Raw genomic sequence first — 16,591 nt, 5'->3', positions numbered from 1 at the left:
CCCTTCAAAGAATAAGTTTGAGAACCCCTGCACTATACAGAGTATATCACAAACAGAGATTATAGCAGAATAAAGTGAATATATAACCAAATTCAAATTAACTTAAATTTCATTCCTCAAATTGAAAAACAATTTTTTTCAATTAATTGCTACTGTTTCATTTTAAAGTTTATGTATTGTGCAGACAAATAAATATAGATTGGTATGTACATGTACAACTTGTACGTTTCTGCTCACAAAGAAGGTATCTTAGGTTATTTAATGTCAATATGCTGGCACTGAACCAATAAAGTATATTTGCTTGAAAAAAACTAGCGGTGATGAAATATAAAGCTTGTATATACTTTTTTTTCTTAACCCATTTTTTCATGGATTTTGTATTCTATTTTTTTTTTCAGGGGGGGGGGCTCTGTTATCAAGTTACATGTATGCCATAATATGTGGTCATTTTTTTCCAAATAGGTTAAAGGGGAAGTTTATCCTGGCAATATGCAAAAATATCAGAAAGATGATCAAAATATTGGTGGAGGTTTGAGGAAAATCTATCAAAGATTAAAAAGTTATTGGATTTTTTTTTTATTTGTGAAGTCACATGCAAGCAGCTTCCCCATATATCATGGAGTAAAAAATCAATTTCAGTGTAAATGACAATTTCCCCCCAAATTGAAAATGGTTTTCATTTTACCACCAGTATATCGACAGACAAATTATTTCACACCTGCTCCTGAAAAAAAAACCTTTTGAGTCACATATTTTTTCTTGGAAACATCTAAAAAGAATTATTTATTACACAACATATGGGGCAGCCGCTCACATATGACCTCACAAACCAAGAACTTGAAGTTCTAATAACTTTTTTAATCTTTGACAGATTTTCATTATACCTTCACTAATATTTCTTCTTGTATTTCTACAATTTTTTTCTTCAGGGTAAACATCCCTTTTAAGGATAGTTATACATGTAGCTGGTCTCACCCTATCGGTGACTGCTTGATGATCGGAGCTGGGTGCATGGTCAAATGGTCCCCTCTGTGGAACTCTAAATCCAATAAGAATTTTTTTTTTTAATTACCACCATATAAATATCAAGTTACATAAAAAAGAGGCCCTGTTGTACATAAATATTGAAATTCAAAAACATGGGGTAATTTCAATCATCAATCATTTAAAAAACTTGCTCCTTCATTCTTCCATCGATCAATCCATTTTTTCTTCCAACCATTCATCCAAATCACTCATTCATTTATCCATTCTTTCCTTCCTTCACCCATCCATTAATCCTACAATCCTTCATTCATTCAATCATACCTCTATGCATCCATCCATCAATTCATTCATTAATTCAAACATTCATTCGTTAATTCCTTCCTTTCTTCATCCATCCAGTCATCCTACAATCCTTTAATTCATTCATTTCTCAATTCATTTATTCATTCATTTATCCATCCATCCATCCAACCATCAATTAATTCAATCATTTATATATTTATTCCTTCCTGCCTTCATAGTTCCTTTTAATTGTTCATTCATTTTGATTAAATTTTGGATCATGCATTCATTTATTCATTCATTCATTCATCTATCCATCCATCCATTCATCCAACCATCAATTCATTTATCAATTAATTCAATCATTTATATATTTATTCATTCCTTCCTTCATTGTTCCTTTTAATCATCCATTCATTTTGATTAAATTTTGGTTCATTTATTCATTCATTCCTCCATCCATTCATTTTGTTTAATTTTTGGTTCACTTAATCAATCAATCAATCAATCCAGCAATCATTCATTTATTCAACCAGTCATTCATTCAATCAGTGAGTAATTCAGTCAGTCATTCAACATGCAGATTGCTTCTACATGTATATTAATTATCTTGTTCCTTTAAAATCAATTCACTTATTTTCAAAATGCCACACTACTAAATAAAACAGATTGTATTGCAACACAACTTCAAACTTCCAAAAGTCATGAAAAATGTAGAGAGGTATTAGTTATTCCTGAATGGATAAACGGGCTTGTGGAATAAAGAAATTAAATCAAACATCATCTATCTTATGGATAAATTAGTGAAAGCTTATATTTATAAACATAAAACAATTATTAATTTTTATTAATAAACAGTAATATTCAGAACCCATTAATATTCGTGAAAAAGCCAAATCAATATTCATAAATTCTACATCAATAAATAGCCATTGATATTCATGCATAGTCGTAAATGTTCATGAATAACTTTTAATAATCATGAAAGGTAAATTCCTTAATCAGATTTCTCACCCTGCTATTGTTGTCCATTCTTCTCTCTGTTCCATTCTCAAGACTTCTTGTGACCTTGATCTTGACCTTGTCCTCTGACTCGAACTATCTTTCAGATTGACCTGCAGAGAGACACTTCTCATTGGTCGCTTGGTGGTCATCTGAGCCTCTGTCTCGGCCAATCGTTGACGCAGTTCCTTTTCAGATTGGACAAGCTTCTCAAATTTTATTCTCAGCTCATGATACATCTGTACCAGAGAACAAAATTAAGAATTTAAAGAATCATCTAACCTTAAAAGAATGATCATAATAAAAATAAAGCAACATTTACATGAATGCTTGATACAAATGTATCAAAGCACTGGTGATATCATTACACCAGCTTTATAATGGTTAGCATAATTTGGTTCTTGGGCATTAACATACCCTTTTTCCTACCAGATATGCCTGTACTCATTTACTTCACCTGGGTACAGAGAGGCAATGTAGATAAACAGCTTTCTAAAAGATGCTTGTGCAAGCATTAATGTTAGATCATGAGGCACATGTTAATATTAATGCTTTTAAAGGCAAATTTGATTTATATGACAAATATGAAATAAAAATGTGAACAGAAAAAAAAGTAAAGAAATAAAACAAGTGTAAACATACAGTATATGTAATATTAGCACAGCAATATTGTCAAAAAGAATAATGATAAGAGTAGTGCGTAGTAGTAGAGTGAAACAGGGATATTAATCACTATTGTTTTCTTTAAATGGAGGAAATGAATGGAAATGGTGCATATATCTTCACATTTCCCAGATCTCCCTATGAATAAGGAAATCTGTTACATAATGATTATATTCAAGCATATAATTCTGATAATTTACCTTCTGGAAATTTGTTGAATCCAGTGTATGAGCACTCTCCTGATTCTTTAAAACTGAAAGTAAAAAAAGGATTACAATGATGAAAAAATTTGATGTAATAATAATAATGATGATGACGATAATAACAATAATAATAATAGTAATACCAATGATGATGATGATAATATGCACCATTTATTTTCTTTAAATGTTGCTAAATGATGTTACCTTGGCATTAGCACAGCTACCCTGATAAGGTTCGAGCTATCAAGGAATTCCTTCCTACCGGGTACCAATTTTCTACACCTGAGTGGAGAGTGGTATATGTAAATGAGTAGAGTGGTGGATTTTACCCCCTACCATGTGGTCCAAAGTCCAGTGACATATCAAGTGAGCCACATCACCTTTATAGTTTATACATGTATTTTCAAAGAAATTATTTTGCTTGCTGTAGTGCAGGAGGATAATTTGATTTTGTGTGTGAAAATATAAATCCTTCAGTATAATTTTTGAAGAATACAATGTAAATTGCAATCATAACCACAGTGACTGCTTTGGGAGTGGAAAACAACTTTCCAGCTTGTCATCAACAGTTATGTACAATTTTACAATTAGGTGGAAAACTACATTTTCCTGGAAACATGATGTATTTTCAAAGAAGAACCATTGGACGTAATTAGCTTGCATGAAAGTAGAAAAATCAAAGAATAAAATCAGTGAAAGTCAGAATACAATTTATTGGACAACCGATTAGAAAATTATGAGCATCTGAATGTCAAGAACAGAAATCCTAAGGAGATCCTCCTACTGGCAATGGAAATTAGAATAAATAATGTTGCTAATGATGAACCAAACTATGAACCTTTGTGTGTATCTGCCTGTAGATCTTGTAGCTGTTGAATGAGCTGTGCTTGCTGTGCAGCCTGGTGTATGGCCTGGTCATGTTGGGCTTTCAGATCCTCATACTCTAATCTGAAACACAGAAATGAAGATACAGGATATTCACTTAATAATGAATAAGAAACAATCGAGGAAATGATTTTTACAACCTTTATGTTGTCAGTGGACTGCTAAAACCTTGCATTTCATATATTCTTCTTCTTAATTATTTATTCATTTATTCATTCATTCATTTACTTACTCATTTATCTATTCATTTATTCATTATTATGTTTTTTTGTGGAGGGGGGGTTGAGCAGCTCAAGACAAAAAGCTCTTTTTCAGAACTTTAAGACCAGTATTCAACAATCCTTTTTTGCCTCTAGAGAGAGTGAGTTCTCTAAAGGAATGACCAAACTGTTTTCAGGACAATATCATGTTGTCACTATTAGCATAATTCTGAAATACAGCTGTTCCTGAACTTTCCTACGAAGTTCTTAAATTTTGAGATACAAGGAATTAACATCCCACCGACACTATAAAATTAACACTCAAATGAAATATTCTTCAGATGGAATTTATTGCCAAATTGCGAAATAGTTTTGATGTCCTCATTGAATAGATAGAAATGATTTCTATAAATTCTTAACATCACAAACTATTCAGTGTCACTTGAAAAAGCTGGGAATAGCATTCCAGATTGGCAGATTTTAATACAGGTTAATACTAATCCCTTCCAAAACTACTGACTTTATACCTTTAATTTACTATGTAGTATTCTCTTTCTTCCCAGTGTACATGACATATTTTCTCCCAACGAATTAGCAGCAAATAAATGATTGTTGGTGGGTGCTCATATAGCTGTTCGTAAGTTAAGAATGACTGATGATCCTTTCTTGTGGTAAATGGTATACATGTATAGATTTGGCGATGGTTTAGCGCGTAAGAAGGGTTCACCTGTCGTTCTTAAAGTTGTTCTTTACTTACGAAAAGCTTTAGAGAACGTCCCCCAGGTATATTAATTGATAATTATCATTATCATCAGAAATGATAGAATGAGGACAGATAATAGAGAAAAATTGAATTTTGAAAAGAATAGAAATATTTTTAGAGTAATCAAAATGGTACTGACCTTGTCCGATGAAGATCTTGACCACTGTTCTTCAACTCAATGGTCAACTCGTGTAGTCTTGCCTTGGCTCTCTGCAGACCTTCATTTTTGCTGTCAAGCTGGAAAATAACAAAATTTATATTGATTCTATTGAAAATTAGGCCCTTAAGATTCATTTTTGGATACATACATATTTATGATTGAATTATTCTGTGAATTGGATACAGACGAAACAAGTATATTTTAATGGGCAAATGCCTTTAGCTCCGACACAGTATATTCAATTAAATAAACTTTGTTGTAGCTAAATGCATTACCTCATCAAGATATACTTTTTTATTTACACAATATTTTTTTTTTTTTCAACTCGAAGATGCTGATTCAGAATTCGAATGATGTCACTCGCATGACCTTGAGAATTTTCCACAAACTGGCATAAAAAATTTGCCAAACAGTAAACAAAATTGAAATCTTAAAAATAATTGCATAACAAAATCAAAAGCTTATTTCTTACTGATTAAACTCTATCAAACAGACACTCGATATCTGCCAAAGATTTCCATAAAATGTGTCCGTTATTGGGTTACACAAAACACTATCCATAACCCAGCCCCAGAGGTGAAACAGGCAAGAACGTTGGTTTAATCTGTATCATTAATTTCAAAATAAATGAAATTAATGATAATAATAATATAGAGTATTTCTAAAGCGCCAAATCCACATTTAGTCAGGTCCAGATTTTAAAAAATGTACTCACAGAAAGTGCTTTAGGCATTTTGTGTTAATGCTGATTTATCAATTGTTTTAAGGTAATTCAGGGGTGCTGAACCCAAAAATGCTGTTTGCCAAACTTGATTCCGACGTTTTCATCCTCAAATCGGCAAAAAACAAAATGGCGACATTTTTAATGCAGTTTCCCATATTAAACGATTTTTATGGGTGAATTATGTTTCAAAAAATGGGATCTATGCGTTATTTTTTATACCAAGGGTTGCAAACATAATGTGTCCGATTGATTCGTCAGCCATCATTAATTCCAAGATGGCTGCCATGATTCACAGCTGCTGATTTGATAAATAATATGGCAAAATGTTTGATAATTTGGGGGCGATGCTGGCATATTCACATTGGATATCTTTAACGTGTCCGCCATTTTTTCCTCGCCTGCATAGCAGAAGCAAGACACGGACGTCGCTTTTCCGACGGCGGCGGCGAAGTCAACATCAAATCTTAACCGAGGTTAAGTTTTTGAAATTTCATAGCTTTTAGGGTTTAGATGTCTATTTCATGAAACTGAGGCATGTTAGGATTAAACAAAGTCTATTGACACAGGTTATAGTTACAAAACGTTGTCAAGGTTACCTGGAAATCCAACATAGCGTCCACAACGGCAGTCGTTGTTTCATCAACTCCAAAAATAAAGTAAATCCTCAAAATCAAAATCATCAAAAAGCTTTCAAGGCAAATAATGAATCAGGACATGGTTACAAGATAGTCAGTGAGTGTGTCGGAGAATTCAAGATTACCTTCCAAAATGGCGTCTATAATGGACGTTGTAACTTTGAAATGGTCCAAATTCATATAATATCCACCTGGTAGAAATAACTTTGGGGTCTACCGAGAATAAAATAAAACATTAAAAAATATCATGATTCCAAAGTGGAAATTACATTGGAAAATTTGTAAGGTTTATCAGTGGTGCAGCTTTGCCCCCCCCCCCCCGAAAAAAAAAATAATAATGATGGCTTAGAAAATACTTGCTTTTTCTTATAAATCTAAACATTTCATATACTATCTACCTACAATGTAAGAACATTTTTGTGCCTTTCTCATGATCTCAAGGGTCATATGATATAGGTGAAGACAGATTACAGGGAACCACTGTTGTCCATTTTGTCAAAAATTGAAGAACGCTCCAAAAATTACATTCAAATTGGCCACCATGTTACAAAAATGACAATCCTTCATATCCCATCTAGTGCCTATTTTGGTATCTCTGTTTCTAAGACTCATGAAAATATGTTTACAAGAATTAGTGACATAATTAGGTGGTGGTGCAACAATAAGTAAACATCCAAAAACAAACTTTAAAAAATAAGGTACACTTTCACCTAAGAATTTACATAATTCACTGATAAGTATTTCAAGACACGTCATTTTCGTTTTTTATGATTAGGGGACAGCAGTCATTTCCAGGCAATTTTAGAAGTCGCTTTGGACTTTTTACGACGAAAAGGAAACTGACCATCTTTTTTAGTCTTTATCTTTATCGTTTTTTTTTTTGTAATTCAAGTTTTATTGATCCTTTTCATCAAAATATACATAACAAAACATTCATGGTATAATGGATCACATATTAAAGTTCAGATGACGTTGGCATATAAAATAACATGTCTAACATACAAAATAGTATAAAATAAGAAAAAATATGTTTGTTTACAACAATAACAACAACAACAAAAAAATTCAGGCACTTGGCCTATAAAAAAAATAAACATAACAAAATAGCCTTCTGCTTTATCGCCTCTTTAAAGTATTCAGAATGATAGCCCACTTGCCATCATGTTTTTCTAATTTGCATTTCCTTTGTGCAATGGTATGTTCAACAGTTTCAAATGATAAAAGAAAGTTACAAAAATGGGAGAGAGTAGGTTTTGTTTCGTCACATCGGCATCTAAAAATATATTGTTTACCTGACAGGAGCAGAAAGTTCAATATAAATATATTTCTGGGAATTTGGGGCTTACAGATACCAAAAAGAACATAACTTTCTAAGAGGAAATCAGGAAGATCTAGTGAAGCAAAGAGTGTACCAACATTATTCCAAAATTGGTTAACAACATGGCAAGAATATTTGTTCCGATTTATTATTTCAGCCTTCAAACCGCAATACATGTAGTGTAGATTTTGTTCACCTAATTATGACTATGTTTAGCTGATGGAAGTGTTTTAAGACTCACTTTGAAAGCCAACTTTAAATAATAGGCAAAATGGACCGCTTCATACCATTGTAACTAATCCAAAAGTATTATTTAACCCTTGAAACCATAGTGTAGACACCAACATCATACTTCCCAAATGGATTTTACATAGATTATGTCACATTTTTAGTATCAGCAACCATTTTAGACTCCTTAATTGGAAGCCATCTTGGATTTCTAGACGAATAGGACCATTTATTGCCCTTGTAACTTATCCTAATGTATTACTTGACCATTTAAACCAAGGGTTAGACAACATAATCATATACCCCATGCGGATATTAAACAAACTATGACAGTTTTTAGGTAACAATAGCCATTTTAGACTCCAATTTTGGACGCCTTTTTGGATTCTTGGACATGCTGGACCTCTGACTGTCCTTGTAACCTGTCCTTATTTATTACTTGACCATTTAAACCATGGGTTAAACACCAAAATCATATACCCCGGGCTGATACTAAACAAACTATGTCAGTTTTTCGGTGAGAACGGCCTATATAGACTCCATTTTTGGAAGCCATTATGGATTTTTGGACATAATGGAACCACTAACTGTCCTTGCAACTTGTCCCAATCTAATACTTGAACCTTTAAACCATGCGTTATACTAAAAAAATCATATTCTCCAGGCGGTTATTAAACAAACTGTGTCGGTTTGTAATTAACGACAGACATTTTATACTCCATTTTTGCAAACCATCCTTGATTTTTGGACATGGAGGACCATAGACTGTCTTTTTTACTTGTCCCAACGTATTTCTTTACCTATTAAACCATGGGTTAGACACCAACATCCTATGCCCAAGGCAGGTATTATTTAAACAAACTATGTCGGGTTTGGGGGTTTTAGATAACAACAGCTATTTAAGACTCCAATTTTGAGAGCAATCTTGGATTTTTGGACATAGTGGACTGTTGACTTTCCTTGTAACTTGTCCCGGTTTACTTCTTGACCCTTAAAATCACCAATGAATACAACCCAAACAAAAGACACTAAAATATGTAAAAGATGAATTATGAATTTTTAGGCCATGGCAGCCATTTTTACGCAATCTTGGATTTTCAGGTACCCTAGAGTGCTTATGTTCACTCTTTCCTTTTTCGCCCTCCACCATTGAATACATGTATGCACCGAAAAAGGTGTCTAGGTTAGATAAAGTGCCGGTTATTTTTATTTTCAGTTAATATGGCGGCCATCTTAGACGCCATCTTGAGAATAACCACTTTCCTGGATACGGATTTTGGTGGATTTTTAGTATGTTATTTTTGAGATCAAATAGTACCAAAAACCGTTGACAAACGTTTTTGTTACAAGTTTTGGGGGTCAGAATAGAGTAAAAATGGGTGTAGAATGGCGGCCATTTTGTTTTTGCCAATTTGAGGATTTTAACCTCAAAATCAAGGTTGGCAAACAGCAAATTTGGACTCAGCGCCCTCAAATTATGTCAAAGCACTTCTCAATTCAGCATTAACACGATTTGCCTAAGGCAGTCTACTTTTCTCAAATCTGGACCTGACTAATTGATTATGTGCTCAAGGCGCTTAAATATACTTGGTATATTATTATTACCCCGGCTGTAGCTGAGCGGCCATATAGGCGCTAAAGCATCCAAGGAATAAATCCTACCGGGTACCCTTTCACCTCACCTGGGTCGAGTGCAGCACAATGTGGATAAATTTCTTGCCGAAGGAAATGGCTGGGATTCGAACCCACGACCCTCTGTTTCAAAGTCCGAAGACTAATCCACTGGGCCACAATGCTCCACATAGATAGACTTAACTAGTTTTCATTTCATTGATTTTATAATATGGTCAGTGAATCTAATCTTCTGTCCAGTGTTATAAAAAATAAACACATTTATATCAATAACTCACCTCACTGGACGCCAGCCTTGCCTTCTTCACTACATCCTCCAGACCAAGTTGCAATTCCTAAAATTTCAGGAAAATGAAGAATTATGTATAAAGGAGAGAGTGAACTGACCTTCAATATATGTTTTTTTGTTGACTGTGTGTTATAAATAGCTAGTTTTAAAGGGATGGTCCGGGCTGAAATATTTATATCTTAATACAGAGTAGAATTCACTAAGCAAAATGCTGAAAATTTCATCAAAATCAGATAACAAATAATAAAGTTATTGAATTTTAAAGTTTCGCAATATTTTGTGAAAACAGTCGTCATGAATATTCATTAGGTGGGCTGATGATGTCACATCCCCACTTTCCGTTTTCTTATGTCAGTACACAAAATCATAATTTTGTCATTATTTCATACTTATGTGAATAATATGTATCCCTTATAATGAAATAAGTTGCAGCAGTAAATATCTAATGCACTAAATCAGTTGACAATCAAATTTTTCTAGTTCTTGGAGGAAAAAATTTAAATAAACCTAATTTCATATAATAAAATACAAAAAAAAACAAGTGGAGATGTGACATCATTAGCCCACCTAATGAATATTCATGACGACTGTTTAAAAAAAATATTGCTAAACTTTAAATTTCTATAACTTTGTTATTTGTTATCAGATTTTGATGAAATTTTCAGCATTTTGCTCAGTGAATTCTACTCTATTTATTAAGCTTTAAATATTTTCAGCCTGGACCATCCCTTTAAAATGCCTTTTGAAATACCTGCATGTATACACAATACCTGAAATAAATTAGCCTCTGATTTAATTTGTATAGGGAAATTATAATGCTTTAAGAGGGGAAATAACTCTCATCCATGTCCCTCCCCTCCTCACTCTAGGCATACATGAATGATAAAAAAATGTATTCTTTATAACATAGTTATTATAGTTTTAAAATATGCCTTTTGAAATATCTATACACAATACATGAAATAAATTAGCCTCTGATTTAAATTTGTATAGGGAAACTATAATGCTTTATTAAAGAGGGGAAATAAACTCTCACCCATATCCCTCCCCTCCTCACTCTAGGCATACACGTAGGATACAAAAATGGATTCTTTATTGTTCAATATTAAATGGCAAGTCCACCTCAACAAAAATTTGATCTGAATGAAAAGACGAAATCCTGGATGTGAATGAAGACATTTCAAAGTTATGCTCAGTTAAAACTAATGTACATCATGGTCAAAATGCGAGTCAGGGAACTAATGAAAAAACCCACTAATTATTTCCTTTGTATTTCATAATGCAAAATATGAAACATCTTATTTTTTTTCCTCCCTATAATGTGAGACAAAGTAGATTCCTCCCCGAATATGTTGGATTGCCATTGCTACAACCTATCATGACTAAATTAACATAGAACCATTATCAAATCTATGAAATTAAAATACTCTGTATGATATATATACCGATAATAAAATATACAAAGATAAGTGGGTAAGTGCCAAAATAAAGAATCTATCATTTGCATATCACTGTGATGAGCATATGACTATTGTGTGAAAATAAGAGAAATCTTAAAATGTCACAACTTTCTTATTTAACATCCAATTGTAATATAAGTTTTCAGAGCTATCTTGGTTGATTTCTCTCCTTTATTCAAATAAACATATTGTTAAGGTGGACTTGTCCTTGAAGGGATTGCTTCTCACACAAACATATCATTTTTTTCCCCCTCTCACCTTAACCTTGGCTTCATACTGTCCATTCAGTTCCTGCATGGTGGCCAGTGCTGCCTGCGATTCCTCTACTGTTGACTCCAGTTTGGCTACCTGTTTCTTCAGTTCTAACCAATGGATACAAAACATGCTAATATCTCAAAAACCATTCCTGACAGAGGGTATATTTCGTAACCCTAAAATCATACAAAGTACAAGAGCAAAAAAGAGGGGAAAACCCTTCTACATTGTATCTTTCATTTGATACTTACATATCTTTTTAATAAAAAGAAATCACTAAAAATCTTCAAATAGGCAATGTATCATGACTCATTACTGAAAAAGACTCCACTCCAGAGCCATAAAATTATAACAAGTAGGGCTACATGGGAATGATATAAAGAAATTAATTCCCCATATAAAATGTAAATTGTGGTTTTATCAGTATCTTTTATTTGATGGCAATACATAATACAAGAACAGTAAACTATCTGTAATGGTTTTTTTCACCTTTTGTTAGAATGTGTATGCCTTTTTATTTCCCATTCTTTTCTTTATACTTTTCTTACCTTCTTTCTCCGCATTCAGCTCAGCCATTGCTTTATCTTTATCATCTAATATTGCTTGCATTCTATCATTCTGCTCCTTCTCCTACACACAAAAGCAAAGAAATTATATTTCAGTGATGGGTCATACCTGTATACTTTTGCATATATTATATACGACAAAGAGATCATATTTCAGTGATAGGTAACACATACAGTATGTACTTTATGCAAAGACATCACATTTTAGTGATGGGTCACAACCACGTGCAGTCCTAAGATAAACTAGATTTTAATTCGTCATGAGGACGAATTAGGTGGTCTGTCATGAATTTTCATTCAGTGTCGGCTAATGTTGTATGAAATGAATTACTTAGATATGATTGATAATCTTGATCATACACATCATAGGACTAAATTTAGACTATTCCTATATGTGATTATTAATGTGGGGATGACAATCGTGATGAGTATAATGATGGTGGTGATAATACAATACGGTAAATATGAAATGAAGTTTGGAGCACGTAAAACGCCTTAAAAACTCCTCAAAAATTTCAGACGATTTTTACCAAAATTGACATTCTAAAATTGTGCAACGAAAGGCGCCTTAATCTTAATTTCCACAGCAGCTAATTTTTAATCAACAGTTTTATGTTTTTTTGTGCAAAATCTTTTTAAAAACCCTTTGTACTGTTAGCACTTTTTTTCAAGATTTCAAGCAAGAATTTTTACAATTTTAGTGGGTATAAATTTCACAGAATACATGAAAATTCATAGGTGATACTTTTTTAAAACTAAAATATGTTTAAAACTTTTGTTCAAAATTTCTTCTAAATTTCTATCATTTTAATTAGAAATTTCTGAATCACAATGCTTCAGTTTCCCAGCATTCACTTAAAAACTGATCAGCGATGTTTTCTATGAAAGAATGACGTAGAATTTTGTTGTAAAAGTTTGCACAATTCTGAAAATTTCTGAAAAATTTCACATTTTTACCATCAAGAATTTTCAATATCCATTGATTAATTGAGTATGACTGAAATTTACTTGAAAATTCTTTCGTGATGATTTTTAGTGAAAAAAGGTAAGGTAAAAGATTAAAATACAAGCAATTTTCCCGTAAAATTAACGAATTTGCACAATTTTTTTTAAAATTTCATATAAGGTACCTGCAAATTTGTTATACATTATATTCAATAGAAATGACCACAACAAAAAAATCTGGGAATTTCCACAAAATGTCTGGAATGAAATTTTTCCACCAAATAGCGTTTCAATATTGTAGCGTTTACTCAGAAAATACATAAATGATGTTTTACAATGTTAAAATTACCTCTTAAAGAGTTCCGGAAAAAATACGAAAAATGTCGTACATGAAAAAGCGCAAAACCAGTGGGCTTGAAACTTACAGGAAGACCGTAAAATTGATTGATAAAACATTTTGTCTAAAAAATTCTCAAAAATTAGGCCCAGAAAAATTTTGCAAAAACTTAAACAGGTCACAAAACATTGATGCTGCGGTCAAAAGTGAAAATTATTCACACGTTATTTGTAGAGAATTGTTTTGACTACATCATATCAAAATTTGAGAGAAAACTGACCACTAATAAAAAAGATACGGTCAAATATGCATAAATATGTTGACGTTTATTGCAAAAATGTTTAATTTTTATTTCTAACATAATTTTGTGGTATTTATACAATCTCCAAATAAGATATTTACTCTATTCAAGAGTGAGGAAAAATTGGGGGTCAACGGACTCCTTGAAGAGCTACAGTGAATTTTATATAGGCATATTTTTGCCCACTTTTGACTTATTTTGCGAGTTTGCACGCGCATGTAAAGCACATTTGAATTGACGCGCATTTGCGTATTATTGGTCGTAAGAGGCTGAATGAGGTATCAAATTAATCAGAAAATAATGGACAGTGGACAGACATAAAATAAATGACGACTCGAAGAGGCATAGCGATGGTAGGAGCAAGAACGCGCACGCATACCTGTGCGCGCGCAAATTCGTGACATGCTCAAAATGGCCTGAAACGTACCCAAACTTGACCACGGTTGATTTGGAAAATTTAAAAATTTTGACGCGCGCGTACGTGCGCGTCGTGACCTTTGCATGACCTCTGTTGACATGTCCTGATGACCTGTCATCTGAACTTGATATGATGCAAATATGAATGATTTATGATGATTAGTTGCGATGATATGATCAATAATTTAATTTTACAAAATGGCGCCTAGATGACGTCATCACGATTTGATGACCTTGAAAAGTTTCGTTTCGCGATTCCACAATAATATCCATACATGACATGAAAATCAAGAAATTTGACAGGCCCGATTTTGAGATAACCTGGCGACAAAATTTGGCAATAAAAATAAAGTAAAATCTGACGAATATAATAGGTGATCTGTCATATTCATGACAGACCACCTAATAATAAAGAAAAAAAAAAAAAAAAAAAAAGAGAGTCAAGCGAGGTTTGAACCACCGACCCTAGCGTTACCAGGCAGGTGCGTTATCCAGTCGACCACGATCTTCCGGACAGACAGGGAGCGCAAAACAGGACACATATTGTCAATGTAAATTGTTGCAAGTAGAAAAATGTCATGATGACAAACCTAGTACAAATTCCAGTTTTGAGAATAGTACAACCTTTAAAATGAAACAATGGACATATTGTCTAAAGGGTACATTCTAAGGTAAAACATATTGAAAATTTGGAGAGAAAAGACCAATATTTACGTAATTAGAATCAATTCACATTAGTGTTGTGACATCATGAAACAGAAAACACTAATTTTTAGTTCCGACGCCATGTTGATGACGTCACGATGTTTTTAAGGGTCAAATGTGGCATAAAATCATATCTCCAATTAATACTCTATTCGAATAGGAAAAAAAATTGGGGGTCAACGGACTCCTTGAAGAGCTACAGTGAATTTTATATAGGCATATTTTTGCCCACTTTTGACTTATTTTGCGAGTTTGCACGCGCATGTAAAGCACATTTGAATTGACGCGCATTTGCGTATTATTGGTCGTAAGAGGCTGAATGAGGTATCAAATTAATCAGAAAATAATGGACAGTGAACAGACATAAAATAAATGACGACTCGAAGAGGCATAGCGATGGTAGGAGCAAGAACGCGCACGCATACCTGTGCGCGCGCAAATTCGTGACATGCTCAAAATGGCCTGAAACGTACCCAAACTTGACCACGGTTGATTTGGAAAATTTAAAAATTTTGACGCGCGCGTACGTGCGCGTCGTGACCTTTGCATGACCTCTGTTGACATGTCCTGATGACCTGTCATCTGAACTTGATATGATGCAAATATGAATGATTTATGATGATTAGTTGCGATGATATGATCAATAATTTAATTTTACAAAATGGCGCCTAGATGACGTCATCACGATTTGATGACCTTGAAAAGTTTCGTTTCGCGATTCCACAATAATATCCATACATGACATGAAAATCAAGAAATTTGACAGGCCCGATTTTGAGATAACCTGGCGACAAAATTTGGCAATAAAAATAAAGTAAAATCTGACGAATATAATAGGTGATCTGTCATATTCATGACAGACCACCTAATAATAAAGAAAAAAAAAAAAAAAAAAAAAGAGAGTCAAGCGAGGTTTGAACCACCGACCCTAGCGTTACCAGGCAGGTGCGTTATCCAGTCGACCACGATCTTCCGGACAGACAGGGAGCGCAAAACAGGACACATATTGTCAATGTAAATTGTTGCAAGTAGAAAAATGTCATGATGACAAACCTAGTACAAATTCCAGTTTTGAGAATAGTACAACCTTTAAAATGAAACAATGGACATATTGTCTAAAGGGTACATTCTAAGGTAAAACATATTGAAAATTTGGAGAGAAAAGACCAATATTTACGTAATTAGAATCAATTCACATTAGTGTTGTGACATCATGAAACAGAAAACACTAATTTTTAGTTCCGACGCCATGTTGATGACGTCACGATGTTTTTAAGGGTCAAATGTGGCATAAAATCATATCTCCAATTAATACTCTATTCGAATAGGAAAAAAAAATTGGGGGTCAACGGACTCCTTGAAGAGCTACAGTGAATTTTATATAGGCATATTTTTGCCCACTTTTGACTTATTTTGCGAGTTTGCACGCGCATGTAAAGCACATTTGAATTGACGCGCATTTGCGTATTATTGGTCGTAAGAGGCTGAATGAGGTATCAAATTAATCAGAAAATAATGGACAGTGAACAGACATAAAATAAATGACGACTCGAAGAGGCATAGCGATGGTAGGAGCAAGAACGCGCACGCATACCTGTGCGCGCGCAAATTCGTGACATGCTCAAAATGGCCTG

At 33.4% G+C, this 16,591-nt stretch overlaps 1 protein-coding gene across 1 annotated transcript in view; it reads right to left on the bottom strand.

Annotated features, from left to right (window-relative positions):
• The window catches only part of LOC121415915 (centlein-like), a 63,725-nt gene that overhangs the window by 33,438 nt on the left and 13,696 nt on the right, over positions 1–16,591 (bottom strand). Inside the window, exons 8-15 of the mRNA XM_041609309.1 lie at positions 12,235–12,316; positions 11,690–11,793; positions 9,961–10,017; positions 5,125–5,222; positions 3,976–4,085; positions 3,135–3,187; positions 2,284–2,510; positions 976–1,039 (exon numbers count right to left, since the gene is read on the bottom strand). Coding sequence (XP_041465243.1) covers positions 976–1,039; positions 2,284–2,510; positions 3,135–3,187; positions 3,976–4,085; positions 5,125–5,222; positions 9,961–10,017; positions 11,690–11,793; positions 12,235–12,316 — 795 coding nt within the window. The remainder of the gene's footprint in view (positions 1–975; positions 1,040–2,283; positions 2,511–3,134; positions 3,188–3,975; positions 4,086–5,124; positions 5,223–9,960; positions 10,018–11,689; positions 11,794–12,234; positions 12,317–16,591) is intronic.

This window comes from Lytechinus variegatus, chromosome 5 (assembly GCF_018143015.1).
Source record: "Lytechinus variegatus isolate NC3 chromosome 5, Lvar_3.0, whole genome shotgun sequence".
NCBI lineage: Eukaryota > Metazoa > Echinodermata > Echinoidea > Temnopleuroida > Toxopneustidae > Lytechinus > Lytechinus variegatus.
This window is presented reverse-complemented; position numbering and strand designations above follow the sequence as displayed.